General features: G+C 34.3%; 1 protein-coding gene across 2 annotated transcripts in view; it reads right to left on the minus strand.

Annotated features, from left to right (window-relative positions):
- Positions 1 to 626: 626 nt before the first annotated feature.
- Positions 627 to 17543, minus strand: part of LOC105253343 — a 64971-nt gene continuing 48054 nt past the window's right edge. The window contains exons 5-13 of one of the 2 annotated variants that reach the window (XM_025408663.1): positions 11951 to 12071; positions 11261 to 11451; positions 10579 to 10787; positions 10167 to 10386; positions 9279 to 9356; positions 8486 to 9190; positions 6582 to 6734; positions 3482 to 3687; positions 627 to 3333 (exon numbers count right to left, since the gene is read on the minus strand). In XM_025408663.1, the coding sequence (XP_025264448.1) occupies positions 3212 to 3333; positions 3482 to 3687; positions 6582 to 6734; positions 8486 to 9190; positions 9279 to 9356; positions 10167 to 10386; positions 10579 to 10787; positions 11261 to 11451; positions 11951 to 12071 (2005 nt within the window). In that variant the 3' untranslated portion in view covers positions 627 to 3211. The remainder of the gene's footprint in view (positions 3334 to 3481; positions 3688 to 6581; positions 6735 to 8485; positions 9191 to 9278; positions 9357 to 10166; positions 10387 to 10578; positions 10788 to 11260; positions 11452 to 11950; positions 12072 to 17543) is intronic. The other variant, XM_011261328.3, reaches the window with a different exon arrangement.

Here is a 17543-nt window from a genome sequence, read left to right on the forward strand (position 1 = left end):
TTTTTCGCACATCTCCATGCTATTTGCGGCCGCGTAATTGTCGTCGCAATAATCTTTATGTCACCAAAATGGCAATATCAAAAGAAAGATGCCTTACCTATGCTCCTTGTCTTAACGTAATGACGTACAAAAATGAGGAATATAGTGTCTCTCACTCAGGAGAGAAATTCGCACGCGAAGTCCCCCTTGGCGAGAGAAACTCCGATCGATAAATTAACTAACGTCAATCGGCGAGTGCAATGCGCACGGAGAAACCATAAACCCCTAGTATTGCGCGTATCTTATAAATAAGAGGCTCTATACGGCATATATCGAATGAAAAAGTAGTGCGTCCATAAGGAAGCTTGCGGATCAATTCGAATTTTAACTGGCAATCACTATGATTGAATATGAATAATACAGCTACTACTAATGGTGGAATCAATTTTTATTGTAAAAATGAGAGCGACTCTATACCTTAAATTAACGAATTGATAATTTCAATATCATTATCTATAAAAAAATATGAAAAATATATTAATTGACAAAAAAAAAAAAAAAGAAAATATAATAATAAAGTAATAAATTTATAATAAAGATATATATCAATAGAGAAAAATTAGATTGTATCCTTTCATTCATATTTTTAACAATAAAAAAATTTTGTTATTTTATAAAATATACGAGATTATAGTAGATTCCATCATAGCAGTAGAAAATTGGAAGTCACCTTTGCGATGCAACTCGCGAGTGACATGATATAGTCATGATTGTATAAAATTGAAAGTGATATCGAACGGCACTCGGATATTATTTATAAGAAGAAACGTACACACGTAAAAAGAAAGAAGAGAAAACGCAGCAGCGGGAAGGAACGTATCGATCTATCTATAAGAAAAAAAGCACCATTACAGCAACATTACAGCGTGTAATGGCTGCTCATTTTATCAAACATGTGATTTACAATCGGATACACGAATCTGTCGCCGGATAACCCGACAAATATCATTGCATCTACAGTCTCTCTGAGACTGGTGCAATTAACGGGAATTTGAAAATTCTCGGGAAGAAGTCGTTCGCTACCCGTTCAAGTTCAAAATCGATACCGAGAAACCGTACCGATCAATAACTTCGAAGCATTCCGAAGAAAACGTTTGTGCATACAACTTCACCTTTGCATTATTCTCTCTCTCTCTCTCTCTCACTCTCTTTTTCTATCTCTTTGCGATGGACTGCAAGGACTGAAACGCTCGGATTAATTTGCGAAACGGACTTCGCGGACGCTGGAAGTATTTACTTGTCTGCCAAACCAATCAGACACACACTTTTCATAATGACCCTCTTTTTCATAAGACAAGGTCACCGAAAAGGGACATACGTAACACACACATGCAGACATACATACATACACACACAACACACGTGTTTTTGCATACTTTTTGATACATCAGCACAATATACAGTAGCACTTATAGATTATTCGAGTACGGAGAGAATGCATGTATACAACACCAGCAATTTAGCTACATAACAGTTACTACAATTATATATACAGATTATATATATTCTACCGGGTGGAGCCGGTTACGCGCCAATCGAAAAATTCACCGGGCCTTTGGAAAAGGTTCGACGAAACGGAGATCTACATTCTTCGTCGAGCAATAATAATAAAATAATGTACATAAAATATATTCAGTCGGGAAACATTTACATCACACAGAAAAATGTCTCCAAGTTTATACTTCCACCAAAAGAAAATCGTTTAGAGTTTAGAAACCTAAAATCCACAAACTACTCAGGAAGGATAACATTGTGTCCTATTTTCTCAAAACAAAAATATTTGAGAGCAATATATCATATACAGAGATTGTAAATCTATACTTTTGTAGTTTCACAAATATATATACATTGCATAATATCTAACAAATTATAATTTTACATTATTCTCTTTGACTAATTCGTTTATTTCAATTCACACTTAGCTTTATCTTTTTGCTCGTCACTCGAATACTGTTTTAATTAATTAATTACACGCAATAATTTCGTCAATGAAAAAAGAGCGCAGCAAAAAAATCAAAAAAGACATACATACTATCAAACATAGAAATACGTACTACATGTTATATAAAGCAAAAATAAATTTTTAATACACAGAAATTGTAAAATTTTAATTCTCGAAAGAAACATCAATAAAACCAACCGGAAATTCTTCGTTTGGCTAATATTGTTGAAAATTGCGGTTGAGAATACTTTTACACATAAAAATGTAATCATACGATACAGATAATATCTCTCAATTTAATATTTCTTTATCTCTCTAGTTTTATATCGTACACGTTACACATGTGACGAGATATCGTTGTCGTACAGCTATAGACAGATAAATAAAGTTGGCGCTTAAGTTTTACCTATAGATGTGTGTTATTGCCCACTGCAAAGTTTCGTCGGACCTTGACCATGTTTAGCCTGTTGTTTCTTTTTTTTATAACTATAGTCTTTTATTACACTTTATTATCTCCCTCTCAGTTAAACTTTATTGACTAACGCTCCTGTCAAGTGTGAAGCATGCTTGACGAGGATCATTGTGCTTCGTTTTAAAAGGAAGAAAATATGTATATGTATATGTATTTGTCTTTGAGTTAGTTTCGAAAACGCGTGTCTAATTCGCTCGTCTATTACAAACAGCCATCGTCTTTAACTGCTTCGCACGCATGACTGACGGTTACGGATCGTTTGTTGCAGGCGATGTACGTGCAAGTTTTATTCATCATATGGAATTCTGGATAATTCTTGTATAAATGTTTCTCTTTCAAACTGATTGAATATTGAAATGTATGTAACGATATCTCGTAAGTTGTCGATTATCATTTACGTTTCGCGCAATTTACGTGCGCATCACAAGATGATTAGTTAATGTCGGTTCTGCGAATCTATATAATGAAATTTAGTAAAACGATCGCCGCTACAAAAGAATATCAATTCAATTCGCGAAAATTCGTTGGTTTATTTTTCCTTTTGTAATAATTTTAAATCTATTAAAAGAATAATTCGACAACAATAACGTTTGGCTGTTTCTTCCGAGTCGATGATTTCCTATCCGTCAACATTGTCGTCTTCTCTCTTATAACTACCGCGGCTCGTAGGCCTCGTAAACGAGCTCCGGCACCAGGGCCAACGAGAATGTAGCGCTGGTTTGTCTTGGGTATTGCCGTCTCGTGGTCATGGCTTCGTGTTACCTGTTGTTCTCTTCCATCACTACCTGCTTGAACACGCCAGCAGGCATTTGGCTCTTCACCTCGTGACTGCCAAGTGCAGCCGTTCCGTCTTTCGCGATAAATAGTTGAAGACCAGTTGCTGTAAAACGTAATTTTTTTTATTTAATTCTAACATTTAGAAGTAGAAGAAAAATACGAAAAATTTTCGTTCTATCTTTTATAAGTATTCTTATTTGGCCGATTTATGTAATGACATGACAGAAAAATATGACGAAGAGAATGCGTACTCTCGGAACTTTCCAGATCCGTCTGCTCCAGATTCGTTGCTTTAAGCAGCTCGTCGATGAGAGAGTCAGGATTCGGCCTGGTAACTTCAACTCTACAGAGGATGGGATTACCAGTACCGTCCTCCGCTTTTTTCCTACGTTCCAATGCGGCCTTAGCACGGTCCAGGGATCCAGTTTCGCTGAGACCCGAACCGCCGGAAGGATTTCTGCGAATAATTATCACGATTATTCACAAATTATCATCACATTTTCTCTTCGCGACATCTTTTTTTCATATCAAGTCGCGAGCACTTTGGCATAGAAAGCAGAAATAAAAACCAACATTCGGTGAAATCAGAAAGCTACGCGAGAGGCTATACAAATCTGAAAGAGAGACATAACGCGGCTCATAACGATTAATTTTACTTTCCTCTTGTTGCTCACGAAGATCATAAAAAATTGATTTCTACATTCAGGAAAGTTTGCATCTCCGCTATAACAAAATTAATGTGTTCCTTTGCGATTCTACCGGGTAACAATGAGTAAAAATAAGCTATAATTATATACTTATTACACGCTTAATGAAATAACCCATTAAATCTCTTGTGTGAAGGCAAAGTTTGAGTGATCGTTTCTTTCTTCTTCGTCGAGGGCCTAATTTTAATTTAACGAATAAATTCGTTTAGAATATACATAACACAAATAGTACAATATATTTCTAAGATACAAAGTTTCGATCTAACGCATTTCTTCAATTTTGTTCTGATTTCTACTAGTAATGTATTGTACAATTATATTTACACAGGCAATAAATATAAAATGTTAAAGACACGATTAATAAATAAACGCGCGTAGTTTAAACATATCTTAAAATTACAAAATATTGATACGAGATGATAGATTCCATGCCAATGTGCTCGGATCTGTTTGATTAAAGAGGTGAATGTTCGCCGAGTGTGCATATCATATATATAACGTGTTCATTCGATAAGGTCGAATGAGAAACATCACGGTACAACATCAGTGTCCGATAAACATACAAAAAGATAAATGCGTCTTTGTCGAGTGAGGGGACAATCAAAGTCAATTTATATATAAGGGAGACAATTCACGTGGGTGACGGGTCAGACAAGACAATTAAGTATACGCGGAAGTCGGAAGAAAGAACGTTAATTAAGTGAGACAAAAAGATTGCAGAAAGAAAGAAAGAATGAGAGAGAAAGAGAGAAAGAAAGAGAGAGAGAGAGAGAATTATCATAAAAGCATTAAGTGCTAACTCGATATAATAAGAGAACGAGATAAAACTAATAAAATTATTTTCTTAGCGAAAAGAGAAAAAGAAGATTATCGATCTGCTATAGAAAAAGATAAAAGCAAAAGCACACAACGATTGTCAAATTAATCTCTAATTAATTTAATCGATTATAATTTAACTGTGTGTGTAACGCATAATTTAAAATAATTTATAAATATATACATATATTAAGGGGCAAGAACTATTTCGATGAATGGAGTAATTACTTGCTACAATTTGCAATATTAAATACCTCTATAATTGGAGACGTAAAAAAATATAAAAATATTTTCTTCATTTTTATTGAGAAACAATTTTAGTTTCTAGTTCCTAGATTTTTGAAAATAAAATTCAAATATGCCGGATATATTCTATAATTTTTTCCTTTTTTACAGGACAAAAATTAGCTTAAAGAAAGTTCGCTTTCAAATTGATTTCATAAATTCCATCATCGAAATTATTTAGCACAAATGGAAATAACGAAACAATCTACATAAATGTGAAGTATGTCCGAATGAATTCACAATAAATATTGTATTATTTCTACGAAATACGAAGTTGGAAGAATGTATGATGCATCATTAGAGTATCATTGAACTAGTTTTTATGGAAGAATTATACGTTCCATGTGCGACAAGCATGAGTCTCGTGCGTGCGTCTCTAACATGCGACAAGTCATGCAGACAGAAGTTCCTCGAAATCTTACGGTAACGAGCAAGAAGTTCGTAGACTTGTTGTAACACATTAATACAAATAATCGTCCCTACCGAACCATATTAGGCCCGACAGAATCGATATCCCTTCAAGGAAAGCGTAAGCATATTTAACAATGGGCTCCGTTGACGTAAGGTTTTCATCGTTAAACGATGCTGACTACTTCCTCCTCCACAAAATGTAAATCATCTCGTTTTAAACGCGGCGAAATTAGATTTCGTTCATTAGAGCTCGGCCGCAGCAAGCGTGGAGAGCACTTAAGCCTCATTAAGATCCGTCCGTTCTCAGAAATTCCGACTGGTCAATTCAAGGCTCATTTCATCACACTTTCATTCCGACGTGCGATTAAAACAAATAGCCCTGGTTTCTCTCGCGCGAAATATTTTACGATAATCCAGCGGAAGACAAAAAACTCGCTCATTACGTTTTTATAGACAGTCCACAATACGAATGTTTTAAAGTTACAATTACAACACTTACATGTACGAAACTGGAGAAAGTAAATGCTATAAATTATTCACGAGATCTCTAGTGTTTTTCTTCACAGACATTTCATTTCAATATTTCTTATTAAAATAAATAAATATACATACATGTTAATAATTTGATAAAAGTTGGCCCAATTTTAATCAAGCACATTTAAATGCTGATCATGCTAGACTTAACACTATCACAGTTCCATATAATAAACTACAATATCTAATATAATGTGTTTCTTCAGATAATACTTCATCTCTACCCTCAATATTGTTTATTAAAATAAATGAATATACATATATACTAATAATTTGATAATAATTGGCCCGATTTTAATCAAACATATTTAAATGTTAGACTTAATGCCATCAGTTTCATAGTTTCATAGTAAACATACAATATGTAAACTATAATTTGAAGGTAGTTTTATCATCTTGCGGGAAGAGGAAGTAAAAATTATCTTTAGTTACATTAATTATTAAGATTAAACAATATTTATAAGCGGGGACGGATGCTAAGCATTGTTTATGACGAGAGTGAGAGCTTTTATATTTCTGCGATAGGAGACGAAAAGCGAGATATATATTTATGTGCGTGAGGGGGAAAGGTATACGTAAGACGAAAGCATGGACTGACGGTGGGGTAATGCTGTTTCGATGCTGCGAGCTCGGTGGAGCGACTTCCGGTACCCCTAATGAGGACTCCTCAGAGTCCGCTGGACTGGTGGCGACCGTAGCCAGCTTGCCCCCCGCCCCGTCCAGCAACTTCCGGTGACCTCCGCCAATACCCCTGCAAGGATTCACAAAGCCATCCAAACTGGAAGCATAGCCGCCGCGTGCGCCTTTTTTCAGCACTTCTTTATTTTCATGCGCATAGACAATCATTCCTTAACTAAAATGATCGATAAGGAGATTGAAAACAAAGATTTATTGTTTTTGATTTCAATTATAAATTATGTAATATTTTACATTCACTTGCTAAAACATATATTATATGTTTGCTTTGTTTAGCTTCGTAATAACTTGAAAAGAATTATCGAATTATGAAAGAAATTTTGAAAAAATTGAGAAAAGTTAAAAATTTATTTATCATTTACTCTATAATTATTAACTTCTGAAATTCTTTCTGAACATTTTTTTATTTTTACAAAATATCTATTTATATTTTTATTTAGATTTAGATTGATTCCATAATAGTTAAGGATTTTCTTGGATGGGTCTCATTTCAATTTCGAGAATGCGATAGTAGATAAGACAATAAGTCAATGATATTAAAAATTATTATAATAGAGAATTTTTATAAATATAATGGAAAGTTAAAATACAATGAAATATATAGAATTTAATTTATATTACATTTATTTATGAGAATAATAATGAATTTTTTTCAACGACACTCATCCTTTGATCTCACGTTCTTTGTCTATGCGCTAAATACGCTTTTACTTTGCCTTACTGCAATACTGATAATTTCCCTTATTTAAAGAACTATGTAATATGTGGCATATATTTAGCTTACACCAAAGGCACAGAAATGATATATGCATTATTTTCATGGTTAATGAATATGTGAGTCATTTTATTCATATGATAAAAATAGAATATAGAAAATAATCAAGCGACATTAAATTCAAATCTATCTAATAATTTATAAATTTTTATTGATTATTGCATATGCTTAGAATTTGATATATATTTCATATTTTTTTGTTACATGTTGAGCCATTTTATATATTTCTGATAAATATATTATAATTTCTGAATAAATTAAATCAATAAATAAAATCAATATACGATGTTATTAATTTTTCTTGCGATAGATTTAAGCAAAAATGATTGCAAGCATTTAATGATAACGCATCATTCAATTCTTTTCTATTGAATTATTATTATTTATTTTATCTCAAACACACACATACACACACACTTACATATATATGTACACACATTGCGTTCTCTCTGAATAAAAGTAAATGAAATCAAACAAAATAAGAAGAAGATACCAAGAAAATAAATAAATAAAGACGATAAATCAAGTGACTGATAAAGTAGGGCTAATGAATGTAACTTGAATATGGAATACTTGTAACTTTCTCGATAGAAAATGTATTGCGCAGGAAAGAGAAACACCGAAGGAATTGTTGCTTCGAGCATCTGCTAGTTCAGGACGGAATCACCAATTACTCTGGCATGCCGGACATACAATCGTCGTTAATGATTTGTAAGTGAGCTGACCTCACCTTCAAATAGAGACGATTTAATGCAAGGGTAAGTTGCAACGTATTTTTAAGCATTGTCACAAACATTCACGAAAATATTTCCTTTTTCCAAAATATCTCTTTGGTCGAGAAGATATTAAATTCGAGATAACGTCAGATACGGTTAAGGCGTGAAATCATTACGAGGATCTTAAAATGGGAATAGACAAAGACGCCGAGGGAACCAGAAGAAAGAGAAAAAGAGAGAGACGCTATTAAGATTGTCTCTCAGGAAAAAAATCGCGAAATTCTGACTGAAAACTCGTTGATAAATGAAACCTACCTGAGGGTTTGAGCTGTCATCGCGGGGCGTAGCAAAGCTCTTTGATTGTCGGGCCTATGGAGAGGATCGGGAGAGGATACGGCTCTGGCTTGATCGACTAGTCGCAAAACCGGGCTTGTTTTGCCCTTCTCGATGCAATCGCAGGTCTTCGACATACCGAGCCAACCCGTAGCGCTGATTCTCTGCTGCGCGATCGGGAAGACGTTATTCTGTTGCTGGTCATTCTCTTTAGCGATCGAGCTCATCATCGCGTTACGTTCATTACGCGTGTCAAAGCCGCTTCTCTCGTAATTCTTACGCGAGTGTCGTGGCACATCGGGCATCCTGAAGATACCGGGCGCCACTCGAACATCTGCGCTCGCGTCATTGTCATTATCATTTTGTCGCGAATTGCTCATATTGTTCAAAAAACCGTTTCCGATTGCGCACAGCGATTGCTGCTGCTTTCCATCCGAATAAACATTGTTCGCGGTAATGCAGGCCGTCGATGACACATTTTCCATATCTGTCAGACGGTTACGCGAGGAGAGAGGGCTCGACGTTGACCAGAATCGAGTTCTGGAGGTCACGTGCGATAAGGAAGATGGGTACGATGACAAGGGATTGATATAGGAGTCGGGTTGACAGTCCGTAGGGATTGGTTGTGCGGACGTGTTTTGGAAGGAGTTGGGGATTCGTGGTGCCCATACCGGCCAGGAGGGTGACCTATAAAGATCACAAACACAAATGTACAAGCATGCAAAAATCATAAACTCAAATACATAAAGATAGGTAAAGAAAAAAGAAGACATACGTAAAGTAAAAAAAACATAGAGAGTCCAAAGTTTCGCAGTTAGAGTCAAGAGACTGAGAATGAGGAAGTTGCTTGAAGCTGGAGCAAAAACAGAAAATTTTCTTACATCATTGATTCACTCTCTTATGTTAATGATTTGTCAGACTATTCATATCATTAGATATGATTTCGACATGTTATTATTAATTTAAGCATAAAGTTAGTTATCAAAAAATGTGCTAACAAGCAAGTTTTATTAATCAGTTTGCATAGAGAAAATTAATGTTATTAAAGAAATCAACAATAGGTTATTTGCTCGAATCAAGATAAAGATTATAATATTCAAAGCAAGACACTGCGTGGCGGTTATAATTCAAGTACCTTGTTAATAAAACCAAATGTTATATATATTTTAAAGAAATGTCATTAGTTTGTTGTAATAAAATTACGAATAAAATATATCTATCATTTGTTCAATCATTTGCAATAAACAGTCGTGTTTTTTTGTGCAGTATTTTAGGCCTGTTTGATTTTTAATTCATGCTTACATTGTTATTATTACACAAAATAATAAAGCCAAATAATTTATAAGTATATTAGAAAGGAAAAATGTGCTGCCGTCGATAATCTTTCCTTTTGTTTCGATTGTCAAATAAATTTCTACGCAGCGTCGTGTCTTAATTGAACATAATTAGATATGAAAAATGAAGAATTGAATTTGTTAATGAAAAGCTAGAAGAACTCTGGACATCCTCTTTGATTATACTCAACATTTTTTTTCGATAGAATTTCTTCAAAATGTAAATCTTCTGAAATCCCTTTATTCAATGTATGTTGTATGTAACGCGAAGATATCAAAACTACTCGTAAGAGAATACGAGTGTTACTGAGACGCGCGATAAGACTTACCTAATGTGACCACTGTCACCGCTACTACTCTGTCTGCTGTGTTGGCTATGCGAGTTCAAAGAACCGTAGCCAGACCCTTTGCTAAGTTGGCTGGTGTTACTGCTGTTGCGCGAGTGACCCGATTCCGTATGCGCTTCCACGAGAGCTTCTACCGGAATTGCCGAGGGTACGATCTCGCTGAGAGTCATCGGGTCGTACGTCTCCGTTCCGCTAAGAAGTTCTAGATCACATACGAATTATTTAATGGATTTTTTCTTTGCTCTCTCTTACAAAATTTACATTTCAGAAATTTATATAATTTCTTTAGCGTTTTACAAAGCTATAAATGTGCTTCTATATATAAGTATATATAAGTTAAAATTCTATAAACAATTTGCGTATAAATAATATAAAAAAGAAATGAGCAAAGTACCGGAGGTGAAGAGTGCGGGCCTCTTTTTGGGAAGACTACCAAAACCACTACTGGCGCTAGCTATACTTCCCGCCAACGAGCCGGTAGACACGTAATCCTCCCGATTAGTGCATCTCTCGGATGGTGTCACCTCGTCACCGGTAATGCCAGGTACACCTTGCACCCCCCCGGGCACTGCTAGCTGCGTCTGCTTTAACGACGGGGAAGGGCTGGAGATATAATAATCGATCGATTAACCAAAAGAATTCTCGACAAACAAAACGAGAGAAATTTTCAATGAATGTAAAGCGTGATTATCGTAGTAAAAATAACTAAAGCATAGAAACGTACAATTGCTTTCTCGAAAAAAAAAAATGCTAGAATTTTTATAAGTCATTTAGACATTAATTTGCTAGATTGGTGACTTAATTAAAAAAATATGTTTAGCTAAAGAATTTAGATAAAGAGTTTTGTATAATTTAATTTATAAGAGTGGGAATAGAGATTGCAGATACATATATGTTGTAACAGATCTCTCTCTCTCTCTCTCTCTCTCTCTCTCTCTCTCTCTCTCTCTCTCTCTCTCTCTCTCTTCAAAGATCTTTAATCTCAAGGCATCAATCTTGGAGTAATATCTTGGAATAATAATAATAAAAATCTTAAATGAGCCGCTGCTTCAAAACATAAATATATTGCGTCTTACACTTTAAACAAAATATCTCCGGAGAGCATGTTCATCTTGATGGCTACGCGCAACATGGAGTTATCCTGACGATGTCGCGCGTCATAGCCCTCGAGAAGGCATCTTCTTCGGCAGAAGCCAGCTCCTGCGAATTCGGCCAGGTTCAGGTCGGTAAAACCTAATTTCTGGAAGGATCTACCTCCTTTCAATTCCTGCAATATGAAAGAAATTAATGAAGAAGAATTTCATTTAATTATTTTTCCAAAAATAATTAAGGTAATAAAACAAGGTCCTTCTGAAAAAGAGTACCAATCTCTATTAATTCTTGAAAAATATAAATTCAGATATTTTTTATTTAGATATTTTTTATAAATGCTTTAAATAAGGTAGTTTTATATTCGCATTTGTTCGAATTAGCAAAAAATATTACGAAATTATTCAAAGTTGACAAAGTTGACAAATCTATCTCTCTGTATATAACGGTTCATTTTAATATAATTTTCATGTAAAACAACATACAAACAAATAAGATGATATTTTGCAGCACGCTGATTCTCTACACTGTTACATTTTGTGCGCACAAGAGAGCGGATAAAAAGTAAAATGTTCGCGGAAATAAAAAGTTGAGAGTAGTCCATATCTTTCAGACTGTACTCCCAGCCCGGAGTCGCTCATCTATTCAGCTCAAACAGAAAGTAAGTTTGCTCTCACCTTTCTCACGGATATCCTTAAAATGCATGGATCGAGCACGCCTGTGGATGCATTGGCGCTCATCTTGCATAAAAACTCGAACTTCGCATTCCATCTCACTGTGTGCTCCTGCACTTCCTCCCTGTAAAAATAAAAGACATTTCGGGTAAAACTTGAGATTGATATCCGCGCATGCTATTTCGTAAACTGCGTCAGGCAATACTTTCACTATTGCTTAAAGTATATTAATTATTGGGAAATACATTCATTCGATATCTTTTAATTGCAAAAGGCGAATATAAATTAATTGATATTCTATTTCTCAATCATTTCATTAAAGAAAAAATATACAGTGCCACCTTGTCTTACAACAGTATTACTTATTAACAATTTTTGAATCTTCTTAAATATTAATATTAATATTTAAGTTTCAATATAAATCATTTGTTAATCTAAAGTCTCTATTTAAAAATCCTTTTACAATGTATATCATCAAAATAAAAATTAAAAATTCTCCATATTTTTCGCTCTATTTTGCTAAAAAAGAATAAAATATTACTTAAGGAAAAATAAATTACGCAATCAAATGAAAAGATCTATAGCTAAAAGCATTCTATAAAACAGCCCGTACTTGAGGGAAAATTCTAATACGGCTACGGATAATCCGTATACTTAAGAAAAATGTGCAAAGTAACGTTCGCGAAAGCATAAAAGACTGAGGAGTCTGTGCTTCACTATTGACTAGGGTGGAAAAAATGGCACTTTGAACATTTTTATCGTCGAAATAAAGGTATGCAAATTATATATCTCCAACAATTCCCCATCATTTTTAATAACGCTTTGCATTTCCCGAGGGTGCGTAGATAATCTTCCGTGTGACGATGAATTTCACGCAAAGTATATATACACAGTATATGAAAGGGGGGGGAGAGAGAGAGAGAGAGAGAGAGAGAGAGAGAGAGAGAGAGAGAGAGAGAAGCAGAAGAACTTCCTAGGAAGACGTATACCGTTTAATGCAAATGAAGGCAAATTGGCGCGCACGCATCATATCGCACGATCAGCATTTCAGCTGGTGTTAGAAACGCGAGAACGTCCATGAATCATGATCCAAAATGATACTAGGTCCTTGACCGACATCTTATTAATGAAACGATGATTAATATCCAATGCATTTATTCAGGATAAGAGTACTTTCGGTGGCTCCCATACGTATTAAAAATCCGATAAAGAATTGACGGTACATAAAATCGATAACAGTTCATCAACAAAGGGGACAGGTTGCTCGAATTTCATCAACTAATTGAAATCGCTACAATTTGATTAGCAGAACATGTCAAGGGACAAGCAACGTTATCATTATTGATCTTGAATTAAAAATAGAGTCGTTTATAATTGACATTTTGATCCGTAACATATGCATCTGATTGTGCATTCGATGATGTAGAAATTTGAATTGCATATAAATCACTGATATAAAAATAATTCTTAGGTATCATAATGCAAAGTTTATATATTGCTGATTTAAATTTGAACGGCTCAGAGCATCCCATTATTCCTGACTATATATAATAAATTAGTCAGCGGATAGATAATGCGGATCTGCATGGTATGCACATATATATATGTAAATTATTTACAGTGCAACATAATAAAAAAATGATAAAATAATCCGATGATAAATTGCACATTATAATTAATCACGTTGCTACAACGTACAAATATTATCATAACTATGCGTAGATAGTCGCACATAGTGTAAGAGACCTACTGGAAACTTTTGCAAAATTTGCAAGTGTGAAATTTATGATATGATTTACATATATTCAAATAAATATCGCTCTGCTATAACTTATCCTTTCTCCTCATCGAATATCATTCCATCTTATGGGTATCTAAATGAGCGAGTATAAGGAGAGCGATTGAAGTAGAGGTCGATATTGACTCATGGCGTACCGAATAATGCGTGATGACATGAGTTTAAAATAAACCAACGTGCACAACGCCCACGTCCATTGCGCCCACGTAACCCTGAACAACTGCCTTATCGTAAATATCATCGCAACCTCTTCTTATCGTCACAAAAGGGTCGGAATATAGATAGTTAATGTCAGTAGGTGGGGTAATCAGAAAGAAAGGAAACGAATTTATGTATATCAGGGTCAATGGAAGAAAATGCAAATAATCTCAAATGGAATGAACGCGATGACAACTTGAGAAGAAAAAAATATTGTTTTTTATTCTCTCTAAACAGTCACTGTAACGAGGAGCTAAAAATAACCTTGTAACTGACGTCAATTAAGCGTTTTATAGATGCTCGTGTAACAGTATGTTTTAGTTTATAATATCAGGATTTTACATTGCAAATAATTTAAACAGAAATAAAAATACGCAACATTTTGTCTCATTTTTTTTCTAGAATAAAGAAATATTGTATTGTATGATTGTACATGAAAAGTAAAATACGTAGTACAAAAAAAAATGTTTTAATAAAAAATAAAAAATATATTTAAAAAAAGAGAAAAATGCAAATTTTAAGGAATAATTAATAATGCTTCACATGATAAAGTTCGCTACAATTGAAATATTATCTGAATGTATGTCAATCAATATTAAACATTGATCGACAATTTTTATTGGGATAAAAAGTTGATGATATATTTCAACACAGATTAATATTTCAAAATAAGGTATGAAAGAAAAAGAGATAGAAAAAGAGATATAGTTAAATACTTGCGTTATAATAAATATTGTATGATTTAAAGGATAGCAATGCAAACAGAAAAGAGAAACCTTCATTTTTCACAATGTTAGTCGAGTAATTCAACTTGAAGTAGTTGTATAAAAAAAGAGTAACAGAATGACATATACGACATACCGCGATGACATATCTTGATAACAGCTGATAAAGAATTATATGAGCATAGAAACATATTGTTTGCACGTGCCAATGCTTGGTCTCGACTTTGCAACAAATGTTATACAAATTACATATATAATAGATTATGTAAGAAAAATACATCCATATGATATAAAATTATTTGACTAGATAAACATAAAAATACATATACAAAAATGTAAAAGATGAAAAAGAAATTTTCTTTATTTCTTAAAATTATTAATTGTATTTTTATGAGTATTTTTTTACAATATTCTTACGATTATAATTTTCTTATCAGACATACAAGATGTCCTATTGGATGTTCTTTTAGAAAACTATCTGGCTAACTTAAAAACAATTTTTCTGAAAATTTTGAAGCATTAATAATTATAAGTAATTGAACAGCAGTGCTTTTCATAAATTAAACTTGTAGAGTTAACAGGATTAAGGAAATTATATTCATCAATTAAGGTTTATTTCAGGTGGAATTTACTTTAAAAGTTTAATATTTGAAACCTGGTACAAAGGTGTCTAATAAAAGAAACTAGAAACTTATAGGAAATCATGACTTCTTCAACATTTTCCCTAAAAAAAATTGTCTCAATTTAGCTAGAATCTAATATTAAAAGAACATCCAGTTTGAAAGTATCCTGTAAATATAACGATTATCCTGTAAATATAACGATTGTTGAAAAATCTAGAAGCGCAATTCATATTCAATCAAGTAAATTTAAAAATTAAGTAAAAGTTATATTCAAATAAATCAAACTATTAATCAATATATTTATCTAAATCAATATATTTATAATGTGAATTGCTGTAAAATATTCCAGGCTTAGATATTATTTAAAAAAACCAGAATTGGTTTTCTTTTTTTGTAACTTTAATTTTTCTGCTTAAATAATCTGACAATATTAAATAACATTTCTATTAAAATCTTGAAACAATACGATCACTCCTTGACATTGAAATTATTATTCTTTTCGTTTAGCATTTCTCATTAAAAGGAAAGCGGAGAACAATGTCCAATACATCGTAGAAAGTTATAATGATCCTGAAAAATAAATGATGCCGCTGCACAGGAAAACGACGAGATAGCTTGAATTAGGACAGTAGGTTATATGTATAAAAGAACCGGTTGCACGATATCAAACGTCATTACGAGATAATAGCGATACGCAAATCAGAATACGTTGCTTGAATTAAAAAGGAACGCCATTACACCGATTAAATATGATCAAAATCCATTTTAGACATGATAAAATTCCCGTAAAGGTAAAACGGAGACGGAAATCGGTTTTACGATTCTTTTCGGAAACCCGCGGATTTGAGGAAAAATCATTCCTCGCAATAGCTATCATTCACGTAGAAAATCCGATCGAATTTATTTCGCTGGAAAGTCGACTTATCAATATACGCTTCGCATGTAATCCGGTTTGAGCCACGCTGATTTTTATCGTGCTAACACGTGGCGCTCTATAGGGTGTTTTAAAACTGCCGATGCTCAGGAATCGTCATAAATCGGAGCTTCCGAATTCGATAAATAAATATGACGTGTCTCAGGACTATTAATGCGTTATTTTCATTTGTGGATAGCAGTTCATTAATGATTTCTAGGCGATATCGCGTTTATTTTATGAAATAAAATTCGCGAAATTGGATTTTGAAACGAAAACAGTTATTCACTCATTAATTGTACCCGCTGTGCAATTCTATTGCGTCTCCTTAAAATGCCTGTCTTGAATAATTCGCATTTGAATGAAATTGTCGCATTCTTGTGTAACACTCAGTCTCTCGCAACACGCGAATCGTGCCCAAGAAGGAGAGATCCCGAGGTGAGCCATCGCGATCCTCGTCAACGGCATTCGCCACGAGGCGAGAACGTGACGAGATAGCGAGTCGCCGGATTGCAAAATACGAAAATATTCAGCCGCTTCTGGGCCCGCGAGTATCGATGCAACGAGAACAACTCACACTTCCTTCTCGTTCAGTCGGAGCTCCCCTAGGTGCATTGTCCTCTCGCGAATGAAAAGAGGATCACAGCCGCTCGGACTTGTCGAACGCAGCATTATGCGCCGTGCAAAGACCCCTCCCTCCCCCCTTTCTCCTCTGCCTGCTCATAATTCCGTAACGTTTCCCATTTCCAGAGGTTTAACGGTGTCACTCGTCGCGTCGGCCATGTGACAACGTCGACGTTTCGCGGATTTACCAGTTTCAGTTCCGACAGCAACTGGATGTAAAATGTATAAACACGAATGGAATATTTGTGATTAAATCTCATAATAATACGCTTAACGTTTGTAAACGATAAGTGATAAAAATTCGCGATATCCGAGACAAAGTTATAAGAATATTAATAACAAGGAAAATTCGATTTTATATTCATCTTCGCGGCTTATTATCGATTAACAAATGTGTTATGTCGGTCGTCATAAAAAAAAAAAAAAAAACGAGGATGCACTTTGCACATGCATGATTGTAAGATTGCACGCATACGTCACGCGATAGTCGAGAACTGTCACTTTTTTATTGTATCCGCGAGCGAAACAACATGAATGTAATTATAAATAGGATAAAGTGGAATTCAACGATCATGTGCGCAACGTGTGATGGAAACGTAAAAATAATAATTGGGATTCTATTTCGTATCGATCGTCCAGAGATGATTCGGAAACGCGGCGAAAAAACGGTGGCATTCGTAATAACGAGTTATCGGCCGTTTTTATCTCGATGAAC

Source organism: Camponotus floridanus, unplaced genomic scaffold (genome assembly GCF_003227725.1).
Source record: "Camponotus floridanus strain SB8 unplaced genomic scaffold, Cflo_v7.5 scaffold22, whole genome shotgun sequence".
In the NCBI taxonomy this organism is placed as follows: domain Eukaryota; kingdom Metazoa; phylum Arthropoda; class Insecta; order Hymenoptera; family Formicidae; genus Camponotus; species Camponotus floridanus.